General features: G+C 39.3%; 1 protein-coding gene across 2 annotated transcripts in view; it reads left to right on the top strand.

Moving 5' to 3' along the window:
* UGCG (UDP-glucose ceramide glucosyltransferase) overlaps positions 1 to 22286 on the top strand; it is a 143995-nt gene extending 121709 nt beyond the window's left edge. For both annotated transcript variants that reach the window (XM_029614577.1, XM_029614584.1), the window contains 2 exons: positions 11529 to 11718; positions 20752 to 22286. In XM_029614577.1, the coding sequence (XP_029470437.1) occupies positions 11529 to 11718; positions 20752 to 20922 (361 nt within the window). In that variant the 3' untranslated portion in view covers positions 20923 to 22286. The remainder of the gene's footprint in view (positions 1 to 11528; positions 11719 to 20751) is intronic.
* The last annotated feature ends 1206 nt before the right edge of the window (positions 22287 to 23492 follow it).

The raw sequence follows: 23492 nt of genomic DNA, 5'->3' as shown, positions 1-23492 counted from the left end.
GTCTTCTATCCATGCCTTCTCTGCTCATTACTTCCTAGAATCTGCTTTGTGTCAAGACAGCAGCTTTGGACAGGCAATTCTTTGAAGCTTATTTAACTAATTCCTTCAACTTTACCCTTCCATCCTTGAGCAATACGAGTTGCAGTGACTTTCTACTACCATACAAAAATAAAACTAATCCTAACACAATCCTCAGCTTGGCAGTTCTCACTTTTGTGGCTGAGCTCATCCTATTTGTTCATTGAGAAAGTTAAGTTGTTTGCCTCTAACAGGCATTCTCTGTAATCAGCAGTATATATCAGCCCCATAAACTCTCCCACTTCCCCTTTCAAGTTGAAGTTTAGCTTGCAACTTGCTCGTCATTGGAATCCCATTGAACCATCTTTCTCTGCTGCAGTTTATTGAAATTTCAGTCACACGACGTATCTTCCTTAGACATCGCTATGACCATGTAACCCCTCATTTCAAATCACTACACTTGTGCCTCATCCGCTTCTGCATACAGTTCAAACTTCATTTACTCACCTACAAATGTATTGATGCTGCAACTCCTCATTACCTATCATCCCTTTTCTCTCCCTGTAACTTTCCTTGTGAACTTAATTCATCGGGCAAATTGCTTGTCTGTGTTTTTCTCCTCCACTGCCAACTCCATGCTTCCCACCCCACTGCACCATATATGTGGAATAATTTCCTGATTCAGTGTATCATGTTCACTTTCTAGCCATATTTACATCCAGTCTAAAATCTCACCATTTTTTAGGCTGCTTTTAAATTCTAAACACTACTTTACAATAAATGCACATCACATACACTTGTTTCTCTTGTATATTTTGTCTTGACTAGGTAGTCCACTGTGTACGTATAGTAATGTTGTAAATATGATTAGTAATGTTATGACTGAGGGGACTTGTGTGGCAGGCGACTGTACAGGTCGGTCCATGCATATGGAAAGACTCAGAAGGTCTTTCCAAATTCTGAGAGTTTTTCTGTCTTGGCAGCATATTTATTTATTTATTTATTTTTAATTTTTATATACTGATGTTCCTGTATAGGATACATATCGCACCGGTTTACATATAAACTGAACAATCGCCGTGAGGCGGACACAAAGAACATGAGGTATAATGAACAAAAAGGCAACAAAGAACATTTGGTACAATAGAAATATACTGAGGTATAATATAAACATAGGGCTATATAGGATGTCCAAAAGCAATTCCAAAGAACAAACATTAGATTGTCTAGGAAAATGTGTAAAGTTAAGTTATATAAAGCTTTGTTTTTTTCCCATTTACTTATTTCATTTAAAAATATTATGTTCCCATTCACCATTCTGAACAAATTCTGAACAAATTACAAAAAAGAACATCCATAATAAAAATACACGCAATGATATAATTCCTCAGAGGACAATAAATATACACAATATAAAACACTAAAGAAAACAAAATCAATGTTACATTCCTAAGGTTGTAATCGGCAAACTAACCTGCCTTAACTACTGACGGTAATAAATAAGACATTATTGCTGAGTTTCCAAAGATTTGACTGCTAGCAGTGTTAAACTCTCTAGGTGTTGCAGCTGAATTCCCAAATCCTTATACAAAAAGGAAAGCCTTGAAATGCTTTCTAAAAGAGACAATCCCTGTTGCACCCCTTAAATTTAGTAGCAGAGAATTCCACAACATGGACCTGAGACCATGAATGTCAGTGTTCGTATTTTGGAAAGATGTAACAACCAAGGAGAGGGGGACCTTCAAAACGTTTTGCCCCAGTGATCTTAGTGTGTGAGTAAGAGTGTAAAATTTTAACACATGATATACTAAATGGACCATTATCATGAAGAGCTTTGCAAACTATGGTAAGAATTTTGTCGAATACGCCAAACCTCAAGCAGACAATGTAGAAAGAACAATACAAGTTATATATGGTCAATATACTTAGCCTAGTAAGGACTCTTGCCACAGCATTTTGACGTCTCTAGTCCTGCCAGAGTGGAAGCTAGCAGCCCAACATAAATGGCGTAACAATAATCTAAATCACTCAGGAGCATTACATGCAGAACAGTACAAAGCTCATCATTAAAAAATGGTTTTGGATGTCATACACAAAACTTAAAAAATAAGACGGTAACTTTAAAATGAACGCGCGGTTGCCCATATACATGCGGTTGTGCATGTACAATTTAAAATACATGCGCACGTATGGTGCGCCTAATTTGAAGTAGTTTGCATTTTTTCCTTATGACTTTTTCAGCTTTAATGCACACACTTAAGCGGATTTTAAAACATGTACATATGAAGGACAGTCTTGGTTTTACCAATTAGTCCACCAGTTTGCTCAGTCTATCTCGGTTATCCAGTCCCCTCTGGTTCTTCAGCCTGCACTCCCCCAGTTTACCCAGACTTCTCACCTAGTCATTTTAGGCCTAAAAAGAGATTTCTATAGAAGTAAATATACGTCACTAACAGCCTGCTGCGGCCACTGGATACGGATTTACGTGTGTAAATATTGGCCCCACCCCAGAATGCCCTGACTCCACCCCTTTTCCCTGTGCATTTGATTACTCTTGCATGCACATATACATATACAATTGGGCTAATTTAAAATACAGGTAGCCCGTGCTCGGCCCAGATACTCACGTATATAGACATTTTAACGTGAGCAGCTCTTAATATTCACCCCTTCATTTTTAACCCCTGATTTCACTTGTGGACAGAAAGTAAGCAATATGTGATAATTATTCCCAGAAAATGAACCTGCTTAGAAATTGGAATAATCTAGTCTTCACACAATGTTCTGGTTAAAATAATCAGTTCAGTCTTTCTATATTTAGCATCAATCAATTCACTTTCACCCACTGTTTTATAGCTTGAATATAAATAGCTACTTAAAGTTTGGGCAACGGAAGATGTCTCAGGAATTTAAAAAAAAAAACAAAAAACCTTTGTTAGCATAAAGTCAATAGCTTACAAATAAAGTGCAAGTAAAGATTAAAAAATAGCTGATAGTGCTGAACCTCGTGGAACTCTAGTTGTCAGGGGCCTCAAATCTGAAACGGACTGTCCTATTTAATTCCTTTTGCATCCTGTTTGTCAAATAAGAGTGGAACCATCTAAGAACAACATCAATGAGCCAAGACAGCAGGATTGAATTATATAACACATCAAATGCCGCAGATATGTCTAGGAGGACCAGTACAAAGCTTTTACAGATATCAAAGCCTCACTGAATTGCATCGAGGCTTGACAAATGCAAGACCATGATATGCCTGAAACCATATTGATGGTGATCCAAAATCTCATGCTCATCTAGATGATCATCTGTTTTATTGTGCAAGATAGTAGAATCTTTTAAGTACCAAGATATTCACTACCTATAGTATTTCTCTAAAGCGTTTCTTCTAGTCACTGTTTATTTTATAATTATATTCTGAATAAGAACTTTGGACTTAGTCTCTTTAAATGAATTGAGAAGCTGAGAAATCTGACCTGACAAGGAGTTCTGCAATTTAGCTTTGGCTTCCAAAATGTCCAAGATAGTTGACTGGATCTTTTGCAAAGAATTCACCAGCCAAGGATTGGTCTCTGTTGGAGACAAGATGCTGGGCTTGATGGACTTTGGTCCGATCCAGATTGCATTTATGTTCTTAAGATTGATCTTTTGAAGCAGGGGAATAAAATAACCTGTTTCTCTTCCTCTGTTCCATAGTAGGTTATTTTTGGAGCGTCTACTTGCCTACTTCCGATATCTCCTTCAGCCCCAATGGCCAAAGGAAAACTGGGAGATGCCATCCCCATGGTGTTGAGCCCTCTGAATTCACTGCTGGATATCTGACCACAGTTTCAACTAGATTTCCTGCACATCTGTGGCAGAATTACAGATGTACTACTCTCTGGCAACTCTAAGCCAAAGACAACTAAGCTCACGGCAGCTAGAGTGGGATCAGACTTCCTGAACTTGACATTTCTCCATCAGGAGACTAAACCATCTGTAAAGCAACTATTGGGAGACAAATTGGTCTAGTGGACCAATAACTCCAAGTGAAACCTCCACCAATTAACTCTCAATTTTGCCATACTACTTGATCATTCTGCCATGAACTACAGGAACTGAACACTGTGGAAAAAGGTTAACCTTGAGACTCAGCCATCAATGCTGTTTTGAGCCACCTTCATATCAGTCTTCACTGACCCTGATACAGGGAGCATAGATGTCAAAAGCTAGTCACAGGTGTATTGTTAGTCCATTTAAAAAAGTATCTCTTACAGCTTGTTTGTTAAACGTATTTCTACATATTCAAATTAACTAACAGCAACCACAATATATATTTTTTTTTAATTCTATAGTTTGAAAAGGATAGAGTCACACAAAGCCACAAGTTTTACGTTCAGGTTTATCATGTCTTTAGAGTCTAATGAAACTTGTTTTTCCCTAAAAAGTAGTAGGATGGCAGTCCTCACACATGGGTGACATCACATGAGGTCCAGCATTCCCACTGGGCATGTGCAGCCCTGATACTCTTCAGCATCTTATCGAGGGCCCCCCAATCTAGTCTTTTCTGCAGAGCCTGCAGGTGATAGGTAATGGTTTACCTCTCAGTTTCTGGAGCTGCAGGAACTGTTTCTTGCAGGTCCCTGCAGGTTGTTTTTCACTCTAGTCTGCTAGGTGTTTTTTGGGGGGTATTTTTTTTTTGTTGTGTTTTTTTGGTATAGGTTTAAGTTCCCTTATTTTCTGTCAGCTGCATGGTGCACCAGTTTGGTATTCCAGCGAGACATTGGTGGGGATTTTTTGCCCCACCTTCTAGTAATTTATTTGATTTTCATATTTTTACAGACCTTAATATTCAGATTTTATTTTGCCTGGGAACTTCAATATTAGAACAAAAAAGAAATCGGAGGAAAAATGACTCTTCCACTTATTTATTTTTCTCTTTATATTATATCAGTCATTTTTCCACTTACATTTTGTTTATAACATTGAAATTCCCAGGAATAATGAAATAAAAACTGAAAATGAAAGTTTTTACATATTTTTCATCTGATGCCTCGGAAAACTTGTACCTTAGACTAAATCCAGAAGTGTGGGGGTGCTGTCGCACCACATGATCAGTGGGTGCTTTGCCTAGGGCACTGGCATACTTCCCAGGCTGCTCCCTTGATGAGACTGACCCTCAGAAGACATCGTTTCCAATGGGAGTGCCTAGACTTTGGCTTAGCCCACTAGCAGGCATCACAATCAAAGCAAGAGCTGCATTGGGCATTAGTGATATATTAACATGGGGATAGGATAGATTCCACCCACCCCTCCTTTTCCTGTTTCCAGGCACCAGGAAGGGTTAAGAGGCACAGTTTCAGAAGAGGAGCTGTGATTCCTCCCAAGTATGATGGGAGGCTACACAGGTTAGGGTTCTTTAGCTTAGGAAATAGCTGATAGAGAGGGGACATGATATAAATTATAAAATCATGAATGGGGTGGGACTGGTAAGAAAAGAATGGTTATTTACCCTTTCAGATATTAAAAGGGATGCTCCATAAAAATAACTAATAGATTTAAAAGAAATTGGCGAAAGTACTTTTTTGCTCAGCGCATAATTAAAGTGTAGAATCTTTTGCTGTAGAATGTGGTCAATGTGACTAGCATAGCGAAATTTAAGAGGTTTGGACAAGTTCTTAGAGGAAAAGTCCATAAAACATTAGCTAAGACTAGAAAGTTATTGCTTTCCCTTAGCATAACACAAAATCTACTTTGGGATCTAGCAGGTACTTGTGAACAGACTAGCCACTGTCCAAGACAGGATGCTGGGCTCAATGGATGGATGATAAGATGCTAAGAGAAATTAGGGAAGCTAACCAAATTGGTAGTGCAGTAATAATGGGAGATGTACCGCAATTTTGACTGTGTAAATGTAACATAAAGATGTGGTAGAGAGTTCCTGGATAGAATAAATGACAGCTTTATGGAGCAATTAGTTCAGGAGCAGATGAAAGAGGGAGCTATTTTAGATCTAATTCTTAGTGGAACACAGGATTTAGTGAGAGAAGAAATGGTAGTGGGGCTGCTTGGCAATAATAACATGATCAAATTTGAATGGATGCCTGGAAGAGAGACAATAAGTAAATACACAATTCTAGCACTAAACTTTCAAAAGGGAAACTTTGGCAAAATGAGAAAAACAGAAAAAAACTGAAAGGTGCAGCTAGAAGCACAGTCCAGATGTATTCCATACATTAAGAAACGTGGAAGGAAAGCCAAACGATTGCTGATATGGTTAAAAGGTGAGGTAAAAGAGGCTAGTTTAGCCAAAAGATCTTTCTTCAAAAATTGGAAGAAGGATCCAGCTGAAGAAAATAGGAAAAAGTATAAGCATTGGCAAGTTAAATGTAAAACACTGATGACAATCTAAGATAGAATAATTTGAAAAGAAGTTGGCCATAGAGACAAAAACTCTTAATAAAAACTTTAATATATTCAAAGTAGGAAGCCTGTGAGGGAGTAGGTTGGACCGTTAAATGATCAAGGGGTTAAAGGGCACTTAGGGAAGATAAGGCCATCGCGGAAAGACTAAATGAATTCTTTGATTCTATGTCTACTGATGAGGATGTTTGAGATACCTGTTCGGGAAACAGTTTTCAAGGTGACGATTCAGATGAACTTGCCCAAATCACAGTAACCCTGAAAGATGTAGACCAGATTGACAAAACTGAAGAGTAGCAAATCACCTGGACCAGATGGTATATACTCCAGGGTTCTGAAAGAACTCAAAAATGAAATTTCAGATCTATTAGAAAAAATGAGTAACCTGTCATTAAAATCATCCATTGTACCTGAAGACTGGAAGGTGGCCAATGTAACCCCGATATTTAAAAAGAGTTCCAGAAGTGATCCAGGAAACTTCAGACTATTGAGCCTGATTTTAGTGCCAGGAAAAATCGTGTAAACTATTATAAAGAATAAAATCACAACATATGGATAGACATAGTTTAATAGGACACAGGCAGCATGGATTTACGAAGGAAAGTCTTGCCTCACAAGTCTGCTACGTTTTTTTTGAAGGGGTGCATAAATGTGGATAAAGGTGAACTGGTATATGTGGTGTAATTTGGATTTTCAGAAGGCATTTGACAAAGTCCCTCATGAGAGACTTCTAAGAAAATTAAAAAGTCATGGGATAGGAGGCGATGTCCTTTTGCAGATTGTTTCCTGTCTTTTAACCAGTTTGCAGAGTAGGATTAAATGGTCTGTTTTCACAGGGAAAAAGGTAAACAGTGGAGTGCCTCAGGGATCTGTTCTTGGAATAATGCTTTTTAATATATTTATATCTGATCTGGAAAGGAGTATAAGAACATAAGAACATGCCATACTGGGTCAGACCAAGGGTCCATCAAGCCCAGCATCCTGTTTCCAACAGTGGCCAATCCAGGCCACAAGAACCTGGCAAGTACCCAAAAACTAAGTCTATTCCATGTAATCATTGCTAATGGCAGTGGCTATTCTCTAAGTGAACTTAATAGCAGGTAATGGACTTCTCCTCCAAGAACGTATCCAATCCTTTTTTAAACACAGCTATACTAACTGCACGAACCACATTCTCTGGCAACAAATTCCAGAGTTTAATTGTGCGTTGAGTAAAAAAGAACTTTCTCCGATTAGTTTTAAATGTGCCCCATGCTAACTTCATGGAGTGCCCCCTAGTCTTTCTACTATCCGAAAGAGTAAATAACCGATTCACATCTACCCGTTCTAGACCTCTCATGATTTTAAACACCTCTATCATATCCCCCCTCAGTCGTCTCTTCTCCAAGCTGAAAAGTCCTAACCTCTTTAGTCTTTCCTCATAGGGGAGTTGTTCCATTCCCTTTATCATTTTGGTAGCCCTTCTCTGTACCTTCTCCATCGCAATTATATCTTTTTTGAGATGCGGTGACCAGAATTGTACACAGTATTCAAGGTGCGGTCTCACCATGGAGCGATACAGAGGCATTATGACATTTTCCGTTTTATTCATCATTCCTTTTCTAATAATTCCCAACATTCTGTTTGCTTTTTTGACTGCCGCAGCACACTGTACCGACGATTTCAATGTGTTATCCACTATGACACCTAGATCTCTTTCTTGGGTTGTAGCACCTAATATGGAACCCAACATTGTGTAATTATAGCATGGGTTATTTTTCCCTATATGCATCACCTTGCACTTATCCACATTTGGATGCCCAATTTTCCATTCTCACAAGGTCTTCCTGCAATTTATCACAATCTGCTTGTGATTTAACTACTCTGAACAATTTTGTGTCATCTGCAAATTTGATTATCTCACTCGTCGTATTTCTTTCCAGATCATTTATAAATATATTGAACAGTAAGGGTCCCAATACAGATCCCTGAGGCACTCCACTGTCCACTCCCTTCCACTGAGAAAATTGCCCATTTAATCCTACTCTCTGTTTCCTGTCTTTTAGCCAGTTTGCAATCCACGAAAGGACATCGCCACCTATCCCATGACTGTTTACTTTTCCTAGAAGCCTCTCATGAGGAACTTTGTCAAACGCCTTCTGAAAATCCAAGTATACTATATCTACCGGTTCACCTTTATCCACATGTTTATTAACTCCTTCAAAAAAGTGAAGCATGAGTGAGGTGATCAAATTTGCAGATGACACAATTATTCAGAGTAGTTAAATCACAAGTGGATTGTGATAAATTGCAGGAGGATCTTGCGAGACTGGAAGATTGGGCATCCATGTGGCAGATGAAATATAATGTGGACAAGTGCAAGGTGATTGATATAGGGAAAAATAACCCATGCTGTAGTTACATTGTTAGGTTCCATATTAGGAGTTACCACCCAGGAAAAAGATCTGAGTGTCATAGTTTATATTACATTGAAATCATCGGCTCAGTGTGCTGCAGCAGTCCAAAAAGCAAACAATGTTAAGAATTATTAGGAAGGGAAAGGTGAATAAAACAGAGGATGTCATAATGTCTCTGTATTGCTCCATGGTGAGACCGCACCTTGAATACTGTGTGCAGTTATGGTCACTGCATTTAAAAAAATAAGATATAGTTGCACTGGAAAAAGTACAGAGAAAGACGACCAAAATGATAAAGGACGTTGAACAGCTCACCTGTGAGGAAAGGCTAGAAAGGATAGGGCTTTTCTGCTTGGAGAAGAGACTGCAGGGGCGGAGGGGTGGAACATGATAGAGGTCTACAAAATCATAAAAGGACTTGAACGGGTAAATGTGACTCTGTTACTTACTCTTTCAGATAATACAAGGACTAGGGGGCACTCCATGAAGTTAGCAAGTAGCACATTTAAAACAAATTGTAGAAAATTCTTTCACTCAACACACAGTTAAGCTCAGGAATTCATTGCTAGAGGATGTGGTTAAGGTAGTTAGTGTAGCTGGGTTTAAAAAAGATTTGGATAAGTTCCTGGAGGAGAAGTCCATAAACTATTAATCAGTAGGGAATAATCGCTGCTTGTTGCCAGCATTAGTAGAATGGGATCTGTTTAATGTTTGGGTGCTTACCCAGGTACTTGTGACTTGGATTGGCCACTGCTTGAAACGGGATACTGGACTTGATGGGCCTTTGGTCTGTCCCAATATGGCATGGCATTTCTTCTTTTGTTCTTATAATCTTGGTCTGATTGAACATGGCATTTCTTATGTTTAAGTGCTCCTGTGGGGGTGGGGGGGGGGGGGAGGGGTGGACAACTTTATCCTCTCCACAGTCCTGGGAATCACATCAGTTTCCTAAGGCTCAGGTGGTTGATTCACCTCTGATGCCCATGAAGATGTGGCCTGCCCTCCTACCTCCTAGTCTGGATTGGCATCACCAGTTTCAAGAAGGAGCTGGACAGAAAGCTCCAGTAGGCCATACTGCACAGAAATTGACGTTTGTGCTGATGTAGATTAATATCTAGTCCTTTCTGGTACTGCCACACTAATTGGGTGCCAGGGCTTCAATGAGTATTAACATCAGCACTGGGACACTGTTACATCTTTCCAGCACATTGATGGGGGAAGCTCCCCCAATTTACAGATGTTCCAGGTGGGCCTCATAGGCAGCTATTTCCTCTTTAGTACATTGCCTGCTAGCTGGGTAAGATCCCAGTCCACATCCTGCCGTACCCATCAGGTTAGGCTGGGGAAATCATAGGGGTGAACTGTGATTAGGAGGGGTAAATGCTCTTCTGACCCATTTCCTCCACAGGAAAGCAGAGTGTCTCTTTCAGAGGATCTCTCTACTGGCGATTTTGTGAAGGATATAATGGATGCCATTCCTCTTGACTTGCAGTAATAGGACCAATTTTGGTATCTCTAAGATACTCTGAGAAAGCCAGATAAGAATCTAGGATCTCCCAGTTTGCTACTGCATCAGTTTGTGATGGTCGAATAGGGCCACAAGAAGGCCAAGAGGTTTAGGACCCACTATATTCTCTACACTCTTGAGAGGAAGATATATCAAGGAGCTAAGCTCAATGCTTCCTTTAGCCTCCTGTCAACCCTACAGTTGCCTGTAGATCCATAAAGCTGATGATGTAGGTGTGCTGGAGTGAAGAAATCTCATGGTCAGCTTGACCTGTGACATTTTCAATGCCATGATATGAAGAGAATATCTCTGGAAATAAAGCAGTGATTCAGTGATAGGGCCACTGTCCACTGCTGCTCCAGCCCACCATCCACAGCAAGGAGAACTCACAAGTGGAACACTGAAGAGAGAGGAGACAGTTCTGCGGCCTGCTCCCCCACATACACACACACACTGTAGTGGACCAGGTCCTCACTCTTGCCCCTGGCAGCAGTGGTCCCAAATACCATAGCCTATTGCCCTGTCAAGACTTGGCGGGGCTTTGACTGGATCAGGAAGTGTACAGCCCAGATCCCAGGGTCTGTGTTGGAGAACCATCCAGTTTGGGGGGGGGGGGATGGTAAACCAGGTTTTCATTAAATCGTTGGCCCAGAGTGTCCTTAAATACTTGGATTCTCTGCATAATCAGACGAGAAGTGTGTGTGCCTTTTCATTATTCCTCAAAATCGCCTGCCAGGAAGCACTTTTGCAGCCCGTTGGCATTAGGACATGCTGCAAGAAGAGCTTCCCTTGGGGGTGGGGGGGAGGGAATCTGTCCCACTGTCCCATCCTTGACCAAAGGATATTAGAAAGTTCCCTGGTAAAAAAAAAGCTCACAAGTGTTTCCCTCGACACAGTGTTTCCTTTCCTAGTAAAAGGGGTCTGGCTGTGCTCTCTAAATTTTAGGGTTGCTTACACCCACTCAAATGTGCAGTTGGAAGCTCACTTCCAATATTGTGTGCTGCCTTTTGGCCTTGCAACAGTACTCTGTGTATTTACAAGATGTCTTACAGTGGTGCCTAGACAATTTGTGACCTAATAATTCTGATAGCATAAATTTATCCTTAAAAATTATATATTTTAACTATAGTTAAGGAGTGAATCTTAAGTCTATAAACTTTTTTTGCATTCACATTTTTGTAATTTTTTTTTTTTTTTTTTTTTAGGTGGGCTAAGCTGCGAATTAACATGCTACCTGCTACAATCATTTGTGAACCAATCTCTGAATGTTTTGTTGCCAGTTTAATAATTGGATGGGCAGCTCATTATGTTTTCAGATGGGACATTATGGTGTTTTTTATGTGCCACTGTTTGGCATGGTTTATATTCGACTACATCCAACTCAGGGGTGTCCAGGTACGTAGATAAAGTGTGCAGGCAAAATGGTATATTCATGTCTGTTTCACCTGTCTCATTTAAATTGTCTAAAAAAAACAAAACATTAATTTACTGCATCTGACTTTCTAGTGGTATTCTGGCTTGTGGGTTACTTATTTTTGAATAATCAAATCCATTTTCTAAACATTATCTTCGTTAATTCCTGCCCTTGTTTTGTGTCAATTATTTTGTATACTGCTATAAGTCTCTTCTATTTGAATAAGACAAAATTAACTTCCCTTGCAATAACCACAAATGTTTTATAGAAGTATTTTTATTCAATGACTGTTTAATAGTGACTGATTTAATGCTGCAGGAGTTCAGTATTTCAAATCTATTGGAAATTTTGCTTGATTTTCTTTCTCCTGCATATAGTTTAATAGTGAGTTGAAAGAGACAGTCAAATTCAAAACATGCAAAGCAGACCCAAATGAGGAAAATAGGGAAGAGCATAAGCACTGACAAGTTAGATGTAATCAAGCAGGTTAATAGAGAATTTGAAAAGAAACTTGCCATAGAGGTAAAAAGAAATATACATTTTTCAGGTACATTTGAAGCAATAAATCCTTGGGGGGACAGGGAGTTAGTTGGGCTGCTAGATAAGACGATTAAAATGGGTAGTCAAGGAGGACAAGGAAATATCAGAAAAACTAAATTAATTCTTTGTCTTTACTAGGAGGATGTCTTAGTCATATTCATACCAGAAATGGTTTTTTGATGGTGATAACTGAGTGACTAGATGGAATCACACTGAAACTGGAGAACTTAAACTCATATTGAAAGACTAAAAAATAACACATCAGGATCTGATGGTATGCACCCCAGAATTCTGAAGGAGCTCAAAAACGAAATTAGACTTGTTTCTGGTGATTTGCAACCTATCATTTAAAACAGCCATGGCACCAGAAGAAAGGGCTCCAGGGGTGATCCAGGGAGCTTTAGACTGATGAGCCTATCATCAGTCCTGGGCAAAATGGTCAAATTTATTCTTACAAAAAACATTACTGACCACATAAATATGATTTAATGGGGGAGAATCAACATGGGTTTTGCAATTTTCTCCCTCCCTCCCTAAAAGTGCTTTTCGTGTGTGAAAACACCATATGGCACTTTGATAAATGACCCCCAAAGATTTACTAAGTCTTTTTGAGGATGTAAATAAGTAAGCGGACAAAGGTGAGCCAGTTGATATAGTATTTCAAGTTTTCAGAAAGCATTGACAATGTTCATCATGAGAATTCTCAGGAAATTGGAAGGTCATCGGATTAGAGACAGTGGCCTATTATGGATTAGTAGCCTGATAAAAGACAGGAAATAGAGAGTATGACTGCCTAGCTTGATGGACTCTCTACCTGGGTAACTTCAAGCTAGGTTGAGAGAACATTGCACAAATCTCATCTTTAGGTGAGTTTCCTCACTCCGAAGGTCATCAAATCTTCACAAGAGTGCACTGTTCTGTTCATACGTCGCACTCTGCATGTCAGAGTGGCCCCTAACCCCTACACTAATATCTAAACCTCACCTCGAGTAGCTAGCTGGGCCTCCTACAGAGGTATAAATACCTGCCTAGTATGAGGGCCTTATAGCTAGTCTCTGTGTGTGTCTCTCGCTCTCCCTAAAAGTGCTTTTCACGTGCGAAAACGCCATATGGCACTTTGATAAATGACCCCCAAAGAAAGCAAACCTTGCACATGCCTCCAAGGAGGCTGGAGGCCAGTTTAGTGTATGTTTGGGTGCCCCCAATCCCGTGTTAACCTCATTACAAAAAAGTAAAATTGTCCATGAAAAATGCAGTTAAGCCACATAACATTAACAAGTAATTGATGTCACAGCAAAAGTGAAAAATATTAAGGTAGTAAACTCATCTGACGAGTTAAGGTACCGCACAGGCATGATGTTTTACCTGAGACCTCTCATTTCCTTAGTATAGGAAATAGTACAGCAAATCAAACCAGTGTTATATTAGTGATTTGCTTCCCTTTTTTAATCACATCCATGCAATGGTGGGAACTCCAGCAATGTCTGAAGGCACTGACAGCTGCCAAACACATCCACATAGAACATAACATTACAAACACACATCTTCAACAGTCATTGAATGAATAGTACCCCATATAAAAATCAAATGGGTGCACACAGATTCTGCTGCCAGCTCAGTACATTAACTATCAGGCATGAAATGAAAAATGCCAAAAAGAGGGAACATAACTGCAGAGCAGGCAAACCAGCAACAAAAATTCTGGTGGCTTACGGAACCTCAAGTGCCACCATTTGGCAAATGTCCAAGAAAAACATTTGCTGACTCCATGGATTCAAACACATTTAGCAGGCCTTGATGCCATATTCTCAGCTGAACAGGGTATCACAGCGCGGACATCATAATTCTTTTGACCAGGTCAGAGCACATGAGCACAAATTCTTTACATTTCAGAGTAATGCGATTTGAAAAGCCTTAGAAAAACCAGTATTTCCCAGTTTTTATGTTGAATGTCCCTTTTGTTTTTTTTATAATAAGCATGTTGTGGGCAAAGTTAAACAATTTGGCTGGCTGCTTCTGGCCCTGTATGATGCGCCCGCTCAAAAATAATTCAGCTGTGATGGGTAGCGGGATTGTGAGCCCTTTGTGCTGTAGCGTGGTTGAAACAGCCTCATAGACAAACCTCCGTGACAGCTGGTGAACACGTTCTGTGCAGCAGGACAGTCTGGAGCTTCACGTATACTAGCGGCCTATCCCATAGATTGAGCCCTTGGATTCTGGCAGCCAGCAGGACTTAGGCGGGTCCCTAGGGCAGTGAAGAGAGTCACCAAGGTCAATGCAAGCAGCAGACTAATGGAGTTGGAGACAGAGCAAGGTCTGGGAAGGCGGTTAACATGGATGGTCAGGTCCAGGCAGCAGGCAATCATGGTCAGTTCAGATCCCAGTAAGAAATCGAGATCTGTAGTCAGGCCAAGAGTGGACAAAGATATACAGAAGACACTGGACAGGACAAGGCTGGATGAGACGAGACTGGACAAAACAAGGAGTACTGTGGCAGCACGCACTGCTACTAGGCAGGAGACCCATTGCTGAAACAATGACAGGGAGCGTTGGCCACGCTTAAGTAGGCCCTTTAAATATAGGTGCATACTGTGCTTGCCTAAGGGAAGGGCCCAGAGGAGCTGGAAGACGGCGGCATCCAACTGCAGCATCAGTACATGAAGCAACACCAATCACAGGAAGCAGCATCCTGGCCACGGGAGGTGCTGGTGCTGCGTCAGGGGTTAGTGAGTAGGCTCACGGGGCCATCCTGCTAGCTGCTGACTGTGATATGGCCATTGCATTCACCCAGGCCTAGCAATGTAATCAACCAAGTTTCAACCTGCAAATTGCTGGAGCGATTCTCCAACTCATCAATTTTATCCTCCTGTTCCAGCGCAGCCTTCTCCAGATCTGAGATCTGCTTTTCAGGTCAGGCGCTGCTATCTTCGACCACGGTAATTCGGCCCTCTGGAGGATCTAACTGCTTGCCAATGTCAGACATGGAATTTTTAAACTCAGTTATTTGTTCGTAAGTGCGCCCTGGTTTAACATCTAGCCCTGCTACTACAGCCACTTTAGTTCCTGCCACTAAAGATTCTTCTGACTGCTCCTGTCCCACATTGTCTTTGGCGGCCATCATCTTGACAGCAACTTTTATTTTATCCTTGTCTTTTCTTGTTATTTTCAAAGTCATATCTTCACTGTTCTTGTACACAAATCTGTCCATACATTTAATATTTAGAAATTTTCCAGTCCACTAGGAAATAATCACAGTGAAGTAGTGAAATTGCAATTCTTAGTGTGATGGCACCAAAAGTTAGGCAGTAACATGATTTATAAAGACACCGCTTCATGTGATCTCCATTTTGTGTATTTTTTAACATGATGCTTCCAGTACAACTATGAAGATTGGAACTGGGCTATGAATGTGTTGTGAGAGTGATGTTTTTTGTACTGTATGGAACTGCAGCAAAATCATGGCCTGAATTTCATGTCTGCATTAATATTGAAAACTCAGGTTCCATTATCACAGATAAAATATGATAAAGGACTTTTGCAAGAAGCTGTTTGCAAAATCATAGCCTCCTTTCATAAATGATAATCTATAGTAATCTTAAACAGATTTGCAGTAGCCCTGTTTTTATTTCCCTCCAAATCTGTTTTGTCTTTTTTTAATTATGTCTATTATAGTTTTCCAATATACATTTGTTTACAATTGAACAGGAAATGCAATTTATTTATTTATTTAAAGACTTTTATATACCGGAGATCATGTACAAGTACATATCGCTTCGGTTTACAGATAACCAGCATTAGAAATACCATATACATGGTGTACATAGAACAGTAAACAATCAACAGTGCGCAGTTAATAAATAAGGTATACATTAAACAAGGAGTATTGTGAATTAAGCATTAGATTTTTACAGAGAACAATTAATGAATGAGTATACTTTGAACAATGTAATAAGTATACACCATTAGCCCCAATATCATTAAAAAAAAAAAAAAACAAAACTTAAATACTATCAATACATCTCTTAGCCCTTAATATAGTGTGTGTGGGGGGGGGGAGATTTAATTTAATAGTAAATACATAACAATAACAATTTATTGCTGAAAGCTCTAGGGAAGAATTGTAAATTTATCTGAACAGTATTCCTCTATGAGGTTACATTTACTCTAGGATTGGGCTACTTTCAGACATTGCAAGCATCCTATCATTTATGAACTTTTCCAGCTGGAAGGGCTGAAAAAAAGTGTTACTTAAATCTTTAAATTTGATGAGGCACTTGCAGGGAAATCTGAGAGAGAACTGCGCTCCCAATTGTATTACTTTTAATCTTAATTCTAGAAATTGTTGTCTCCTAAGCTGCGTTTCTTTTACTAGATCAGGGAATATTTGCACTCTCATACCCAAAAATACCTCTGTTTTATTGCGAAAATAAGCTCTGAGTACCCAATCCCTATCAGAGTCCAATAGGAAAGTTATTAACAAAGTTGCAGGTTGGGCCTCTTCTTCTGTTGATGATTACAAAATTTCAGATAGGTTTAATGGGGACAACATTTGCTTTTCTCCACCTTCAATTGAAGCTTTTTTTCCTCGTGGACAAGTAGTAAATCTTTGACAACGGGGACAATGTAGCTTGAGACATTTTAAAATTTTCCAATGCAAATTTAGTCCACATTTCAACTGCAGTAATGGTAATTTTCCTGGGAAAATTGATTGACCTCAAATTCTTACTACTTTGTTGATTATCAATGTTTTCGAATTTCCTCAGAAAATGTTATCCTTTATCAAGCCTTGGTGGTGCTTTCTCATCTCCACCATGTCTGATTTTAACATATCAACTTCCCGTTTATTTTCTAGAACTTCTTTCAATTTTAAAACTTGAGGCTCCAATTGTTTCACTTTCCTTACAATAGGTCTTATTTGTGAAGACACATTTTTATTGATAGTCTCTATTGCTAACCAAATTCTAGTGAAAAAGTTTCTGGTCTTACCATCGGGGCCAGCTCAATCTCGCTTTCCTGCAGCACATCCTCATCCGAATTTTCTTCAATTTGTTGAAAAGCAGCCCAATCTCCGGCAAGTGTCTCTCCTCCTCGAGGCCCCTCTCCGTTAAGCCCTGCAGCTCCTGGTTGTCCCTCGTTAGCCGGATCTTCCTACGTTCCACGCAGAGCCTCCTCTCTGGCATGACCCGGAAGCACCTCCTAGTGCATCAAAGTTGCTGCCCAACTTTCTGCAGGGTTATCGGGAGCTGTTCTCTCCGCCGGGGACAAAGATAACAAGTCAAGAAGGACGCCGGCTGGTGGTGCGTCTCGGCGGCTTTCTTCCAGTGACTCCTCTCACGGCATCCCAATTCTTCTGAGTATGTGTTCGTCCATCGGCCCTCGAGTCGTTCCCTGAGTCGGGGCATCCATATTCAGCCTTTCTTGGGCCCTTCGGTTTCACCCAGAGAGCGGCATTAGGAAAATGTACCAGGTAATCGGAGAGAGAGACGTGCACACACCCTCCCTCTAGAGCACCATCATGGATCACCCCTCCAAATCTGTTTTTATTGGTTGTCTGGGAAAGTATATCCAAAGACATGAGCAAGCATAAATCAGTTGTAGCTGTATGCAGACAAAAGATGTAAAATGTCTATCTAGTTAATTTAATTGTCCTAGAATTCTTATCATGTTCTTGCATGCCCTTCTAAAAATAAAGCAAAGAGAAAAAGGTTGTGTGCAAGTTGTCCTGTTTTAAGGAATAAAACCAGCAAATTGTGAATTATGGATGCCTCAGCAACTTGAAGTCAAAAACCTGTAATGAGTAACCGTGACCTACAATATCTGTCTAGTATCCATATTACATCATAGATTCTTGAATGTTAATCTTCTTCTGCCTTACATGACCAACTTGGCCAGAATGTGAATACTCCTAGTTTCTGTAGGATGTAGAAGCTCTTTATAGTTTTATAGGATTTTCATTGAACTTGTGCTGTTAACACCAACTAGGGACAGATTGCAGGAAAATATCAGCCCGTGGGATTTTTTTCAAAATCGGCCCACAGGGTATCGGACTCCCTCGTGCACTTTTCCTGCAGCACATGCATCAGCAGCTCCCAAAAGCACACCACGTCAACCTTGGAACATGGCAGAATTGACCCAAAATATCTCCAAAATAAACTTCACATTTTTCCTAAATAACTAAAAGGTAGAGCACAATTTAGACCAGGGGTGAGCAAACAGAGCCCTGTTCCATCCATGCAAATGGATTGGGCCCCCAACAAGTCTGCTTATATCTCTCTGATATTTTATAGATGTATGTATATGTACGTGTGTGTGTTATATTTTTGCACTCCTGATCTGGCCAACCCATCGGTTCTTGAACCATTTGCAAATAATGAGTGTCGGACACATACAACACGCTCAGTCTCACACACAGAGTTTTAGATTGCAGAAACTTTATTGGCGCATACTCATTGACACACTTTTCTCAGACTTTCTCACATGCTCTCACATTCTTCCTCAGACACTCATACACTGAGAGCGAGAGTGAGTGCGCACATTTGTGACAGGGTGAAAGATACCCACACACTCTTTCTCAGACATAGTGTATATATAGGTGAGTCTCTCTGACACAGAAACACAAAAACTCTGACACGCTATTGTTATGCTGCTGCTTTTGTGCTCAGAGTGAGTGCCCCCAGCACTGCTCATCATAATGTAAAGTTCTTGCTTGCTGCCAGTCCTTCCCCATTCTGCAGCAACCCCATTGTTTTCCCAATCCCACTCTCCAGGAGACTTGCTGGTTCCATAACCAACTGCTCTTCTCAGAGGTCAGTCCAGTCACCTCAGACAGAAGACTCCCCAACACTGCCCAGGCACTTCCTCCTGACTTACCTCCTCCACCCCCTTTCTGTGTCTGTAGCTTGCCTCCACTTCTCTGCCACCCTCCTACCACTCCAGTGCATTCCCATTGACTGTACGCTATACAGTGTTGCTGCTTTTATGATTCCCCAGGCTCAGCTCTGCCTATCTACTCCAGGGGAGGGGGGCTGAAAGTGATCCTTACTGTTCCCTGGCTTATAAAAAGAGAAAAGCCCTGGCTGAGATGTGGCAGAGCCACTAACTCAAAGCAGCACAGCTTCAAATGGAATTTTGCTTTCTTTTGTGGAGCCAGAGTTGGTGCAAGGTATTGGGGTCTATAGGCAAATCTTACAGCCTTGCGCACACTCCAGACTCCATCCTCCCCACAAACAAAACTTATGCATTTATAGCAACAGATTTTACATGAAAAAGAACATTCAAAGTAGTCTTCTAAGGTAAAAATAACAGATGCACACACATGTACATATCTATAAAATCTCTTATAGAGATATAAGCAGACTTGTTGGCGGCCCCATCCATTTGCAAGGATGTAATGGGGCCAACTGTATAATCCATGATGCAAAAGATTAGCACAGCCAGCCTGTGAGTTTAGAGTAGTGGTAGCTAACTCCGGTCCTAGAGTGTCATAAACAGATATGGTTTTTAGGATATCCTCAATGAATATGCATGAGATATATTTGTATACAGTGGAGACAGTGTATGCAAATATATCATGGATATTTATTATGGATATCCTGAAAATCAGATTTGTTTGTGGCACCCAATTATTGGAGTTGCCTATCCCTAGCTTAAAAAAAAATGCTTCTGGTGCCATCATTAAGTAGCAAGTAAAGTGCTGAGCGACTAGGCAGAAAAGTATTAGAACTGAGCCAACCTCTGCCCTTTTACCCTTTCCTGCTTCTCTCAGAGGAGGCAGGATTTCCTCAGAGGGCCACCCAGCCACTCCCCGCAATACTTGCCAGTGGTAGGGCAGCAATGCTAATGGTGATGTTGCTGTTTTAGGGAAGGTGAGGAGAAGGACATTCAGCCAAAATAGATTGTCAAGACCTGGTGTAATGGATACTTAGTAACTAGATTCTGAGAATGCAATTTTAATGGAAAGTAAAACGTTGCTTTTCAGGAAATTGTATTTGTGAATAAAAGATTTTCTTTCTACTGAGCTGTTTATATATACTTTGACTGCATTGATGTGAGTTTAGTATACTCTCTGACAAAAGTTCAGCATTGCTTTAGTAACATTCTGTTACTTGGGGCTTATAGGTGATAAAAATGTTTGAGGTCTTTTGCAACCAAGATTTGAAAAGAAACATGATGATCTACAGCATCCATGAATTATGGAATAGTGTGTCAAAGACAGAAGTCCCATAAATTCCACAAGTTATTGTACATAATAAAACTGATTTACCTCCTCTCCCTCATTTTATATAGATTTGTGGTATTCATTTTCTGTGTTCTTGCCTAGAAGTGTTTAAGGAAATACCCACTGAACCTGAATGTTGCCTTGAGCTATAATTAAGACATGAGCTGTCTAAATAGTACATAAAATAAATTGATTTAAATTGTTTGAAGAATCCTGAATTCATTTTAATTTTTTTTTTTTAATTGATTATTTTCAGGGTGGTCCTCTGTGTTTTTCTAAGCTGGATTACGCAGTAGCATGGTTTATCAGAGAATCCCTGACAATATATATCTTCCTCTCTGCCTTGTGGGACCCCACTATCAGCTGGAGAACAGGGCGCTATAGGTTACGTTGTGGTGGCACTGCAGAGGAAATCCTTGATGTATAACCACACCTTTGTGACTGTATTTAAAAAAAAAAAAAAGTATTATAAATTATGTTTATACAAATGCTTTTAAAAAAAAATTGACCTTGAATAGTTTTATTACATGTAATGTTTTTGGTATCAAATCTTTAATTTATATTGCATGGCACTTGCATCTGTGAAAACAAAAAGATCCCCAGTCTTTACCAAGTGGTATATTACTTTGCTTTTGTTTAGATGAAATTGGAGAAATTTAGACAGCTGGTTCCACCTTTTGTAGATGCTCCGCAGTAAACACTATGGGATGATATTAACTATATTTTCCTGTTGTGTATTTATATGAGAAATGTATTTTAAGGTACAGCAGTGTTAGCAATACCATTCAATACAAAGAAACTACTGGGCCTCTCTGTGGATCAGCAAAAAGTACTGTGGACTTTCTCATTTGGTTTTCTCAAGATCAGAGTGTAATTCACTTTAGCCAGGGAGCAATTACAGTGTCTAGAAACGTTATACTTAGAGGTAGTAGTGGGCCCCTAATAAAGGAACACTAATTATTTTGGCTTACCCATTGTGCTTACTGCAGAGTTAAAGAACTGTATAGGTTTCTAGACCTTATAAGAAATCTTGATTAAAAAAAAAAGACAAAAAACCTTGATCCCTTTTTTTAAGGAGAAGCTGTCTTTGCAATAAACCAAAAGTGGACTGTGTTTGATAGTGGTTTTTTAATGGTTAGCCATGCGTTGAAGCACTAGCTGACATTAGTTGGTCCTGTCTGGGACCATTGTTAATCACTGTGCTGTAATTAGCCTAGCTTCTTCTGCCTCTCTTTACTCCCCTGCCAGTGGACAGTTGTTTCAGTGAGTGATTTGTTTAGTTTTTTTTGCTAGGTTTTGTGAGAATGCATTTCAGAAACATTTCATACAAGCTATTTTCTTACACAGGCATACTTTAAAACAAATATTTAATAATACCGGTTTTTAAGCTAATAAAAAAAAATTCTGCATGTGTGCTTATTCATTATCTATAAAATAAAAATCACAGTAGCTACTGTAAATATACATAAGTAGAGGAAGTTTACTGTTAGCAGTTGATCTATAATCTTAATTTATCAACTTTCAAACAAAGTCCACTGATGGGTTTTTGCTTTATACAGTTAATATGTATGTGTGTATATATATATATATATATTTTTGTATTATTCCACTGGTATAACTGAAAGGACTAACCTATAAGCAAGTTGTAAATGCATGTTGTACTTTTTCTCTTCTTTACTACTTCACACTATGTAATTAGCCTGCTTTGCAACTTCACTGTGAGGTTAAAACTGTGGCGAACTGGACTTGTTTTGCTAAAAAAAAAAAAAGTGAACACACAGTAATATTTGAGCAGTAAAGTATATAAGCCTTTCATGTTTACATTTATATATATATGTTTTTTTGCTTTTTGTTCCGAATGGCCTAGCATGAGTGTCAGTGACTGTCCTCTGAATAACAGCAAGTTTAACCTTGCCTGTATGACAGTTTTAAGTCATACATTACTGAAACTCCTGTCAGAAAGCATTATGGTTAACATATTAGCAATAACTATTTACAGAAATTGACTATTTTCTTCTTAATGAGCCAACCCTTTATATTGACCAGTAAACATGCACTCACTGCTGAAAGCTAACATTTTTATCATTTATCTTGGCCAAACAGCTTTCAATAGCTTACTATTTTGCCTTATGACATCATTACATTTGTTTGAAGGGCATTTTTGTACATGAAATTTGATGGCTTTTTATGCATGTTTGTGGTTTTCATGTGAATCAGGAAAGCATTTCCTGAGGAAGTTGCACACACATATAAGCAATCTAGTTGTGACCCACTTACAGTTCCTTTTGTGGATATGACACAGCTGAGTTCTGTTAACAGTGTAGTTTTTTCAATGTATTTTTTATGTATGTGTTCAATGAAGTTTGGTTGATGCCATCCATTGCACTGCTGTAGTGAAGCTTAGCTTGTGATTTGGCTGGATGCTGATCAAAATATCGGCAGTGCAACAAAACACAAAAAGGCTGGACAGACTTCTTTTATATGTTCTGTAGATATGATGAATGACTGTCCTGTATGTGTGCTTTTGCCTGTGTTGAAAGAAAACCCTGAAGCTTTGTTAAAGCAAATTGTTTGATTTTTTTTGTTTTAGAAATCTGGCTTCATTATGAAAAGGGAGCCAGTACTCTTCAATGCATCAAAATAGAACTGTATATAAATTTGAGTACTTTAATTTAAAACCTGTCTTAAAATAATACCAATGAAGAAGTGTATAGAATATTCTGTGTTTATTTAAAATCATTGTCTTGAGTTTTTTTTTTCCTTTGGTTCAAAAAATAAATTTTGAATACAATCACATTTGAATTATTTATTTACTACTTTTTCCTGTCAAATTGTACCTGTATAGATGTTAGTGTGTTAAATGCTGACACCTCTCACAAAAATATCATGTTTGTTTTTGTAAACATTTATGGAAAATTCATTTTGTCAATGCTGGTGATTGTGAAATTTAGAGGTATTGTCACCAGTAACTGAAAATTGAGGTTAAGAGCTCAGAAT

Source organism: Rhinatrema bivittatum, chromosome 1 (assembly GCF_901001135.1).
Source record: "Rhinatrema bivittatum chromosome 1, aRhiBiv1.1, whole genome shotgun sequence".
Taxonomy (NCBI): Eukaryota; Metazoa; Chordata; class Amphibia; order Gymnophiona; family Rhinatrematidae; genus Rhinatrema; species Rhinatrema bivittatum.
The sequence above is the reverse complement of the archived record's forward strand: the minus strand, read 5'-3'. Positions and strand labels throughout refer to the sequence as shown.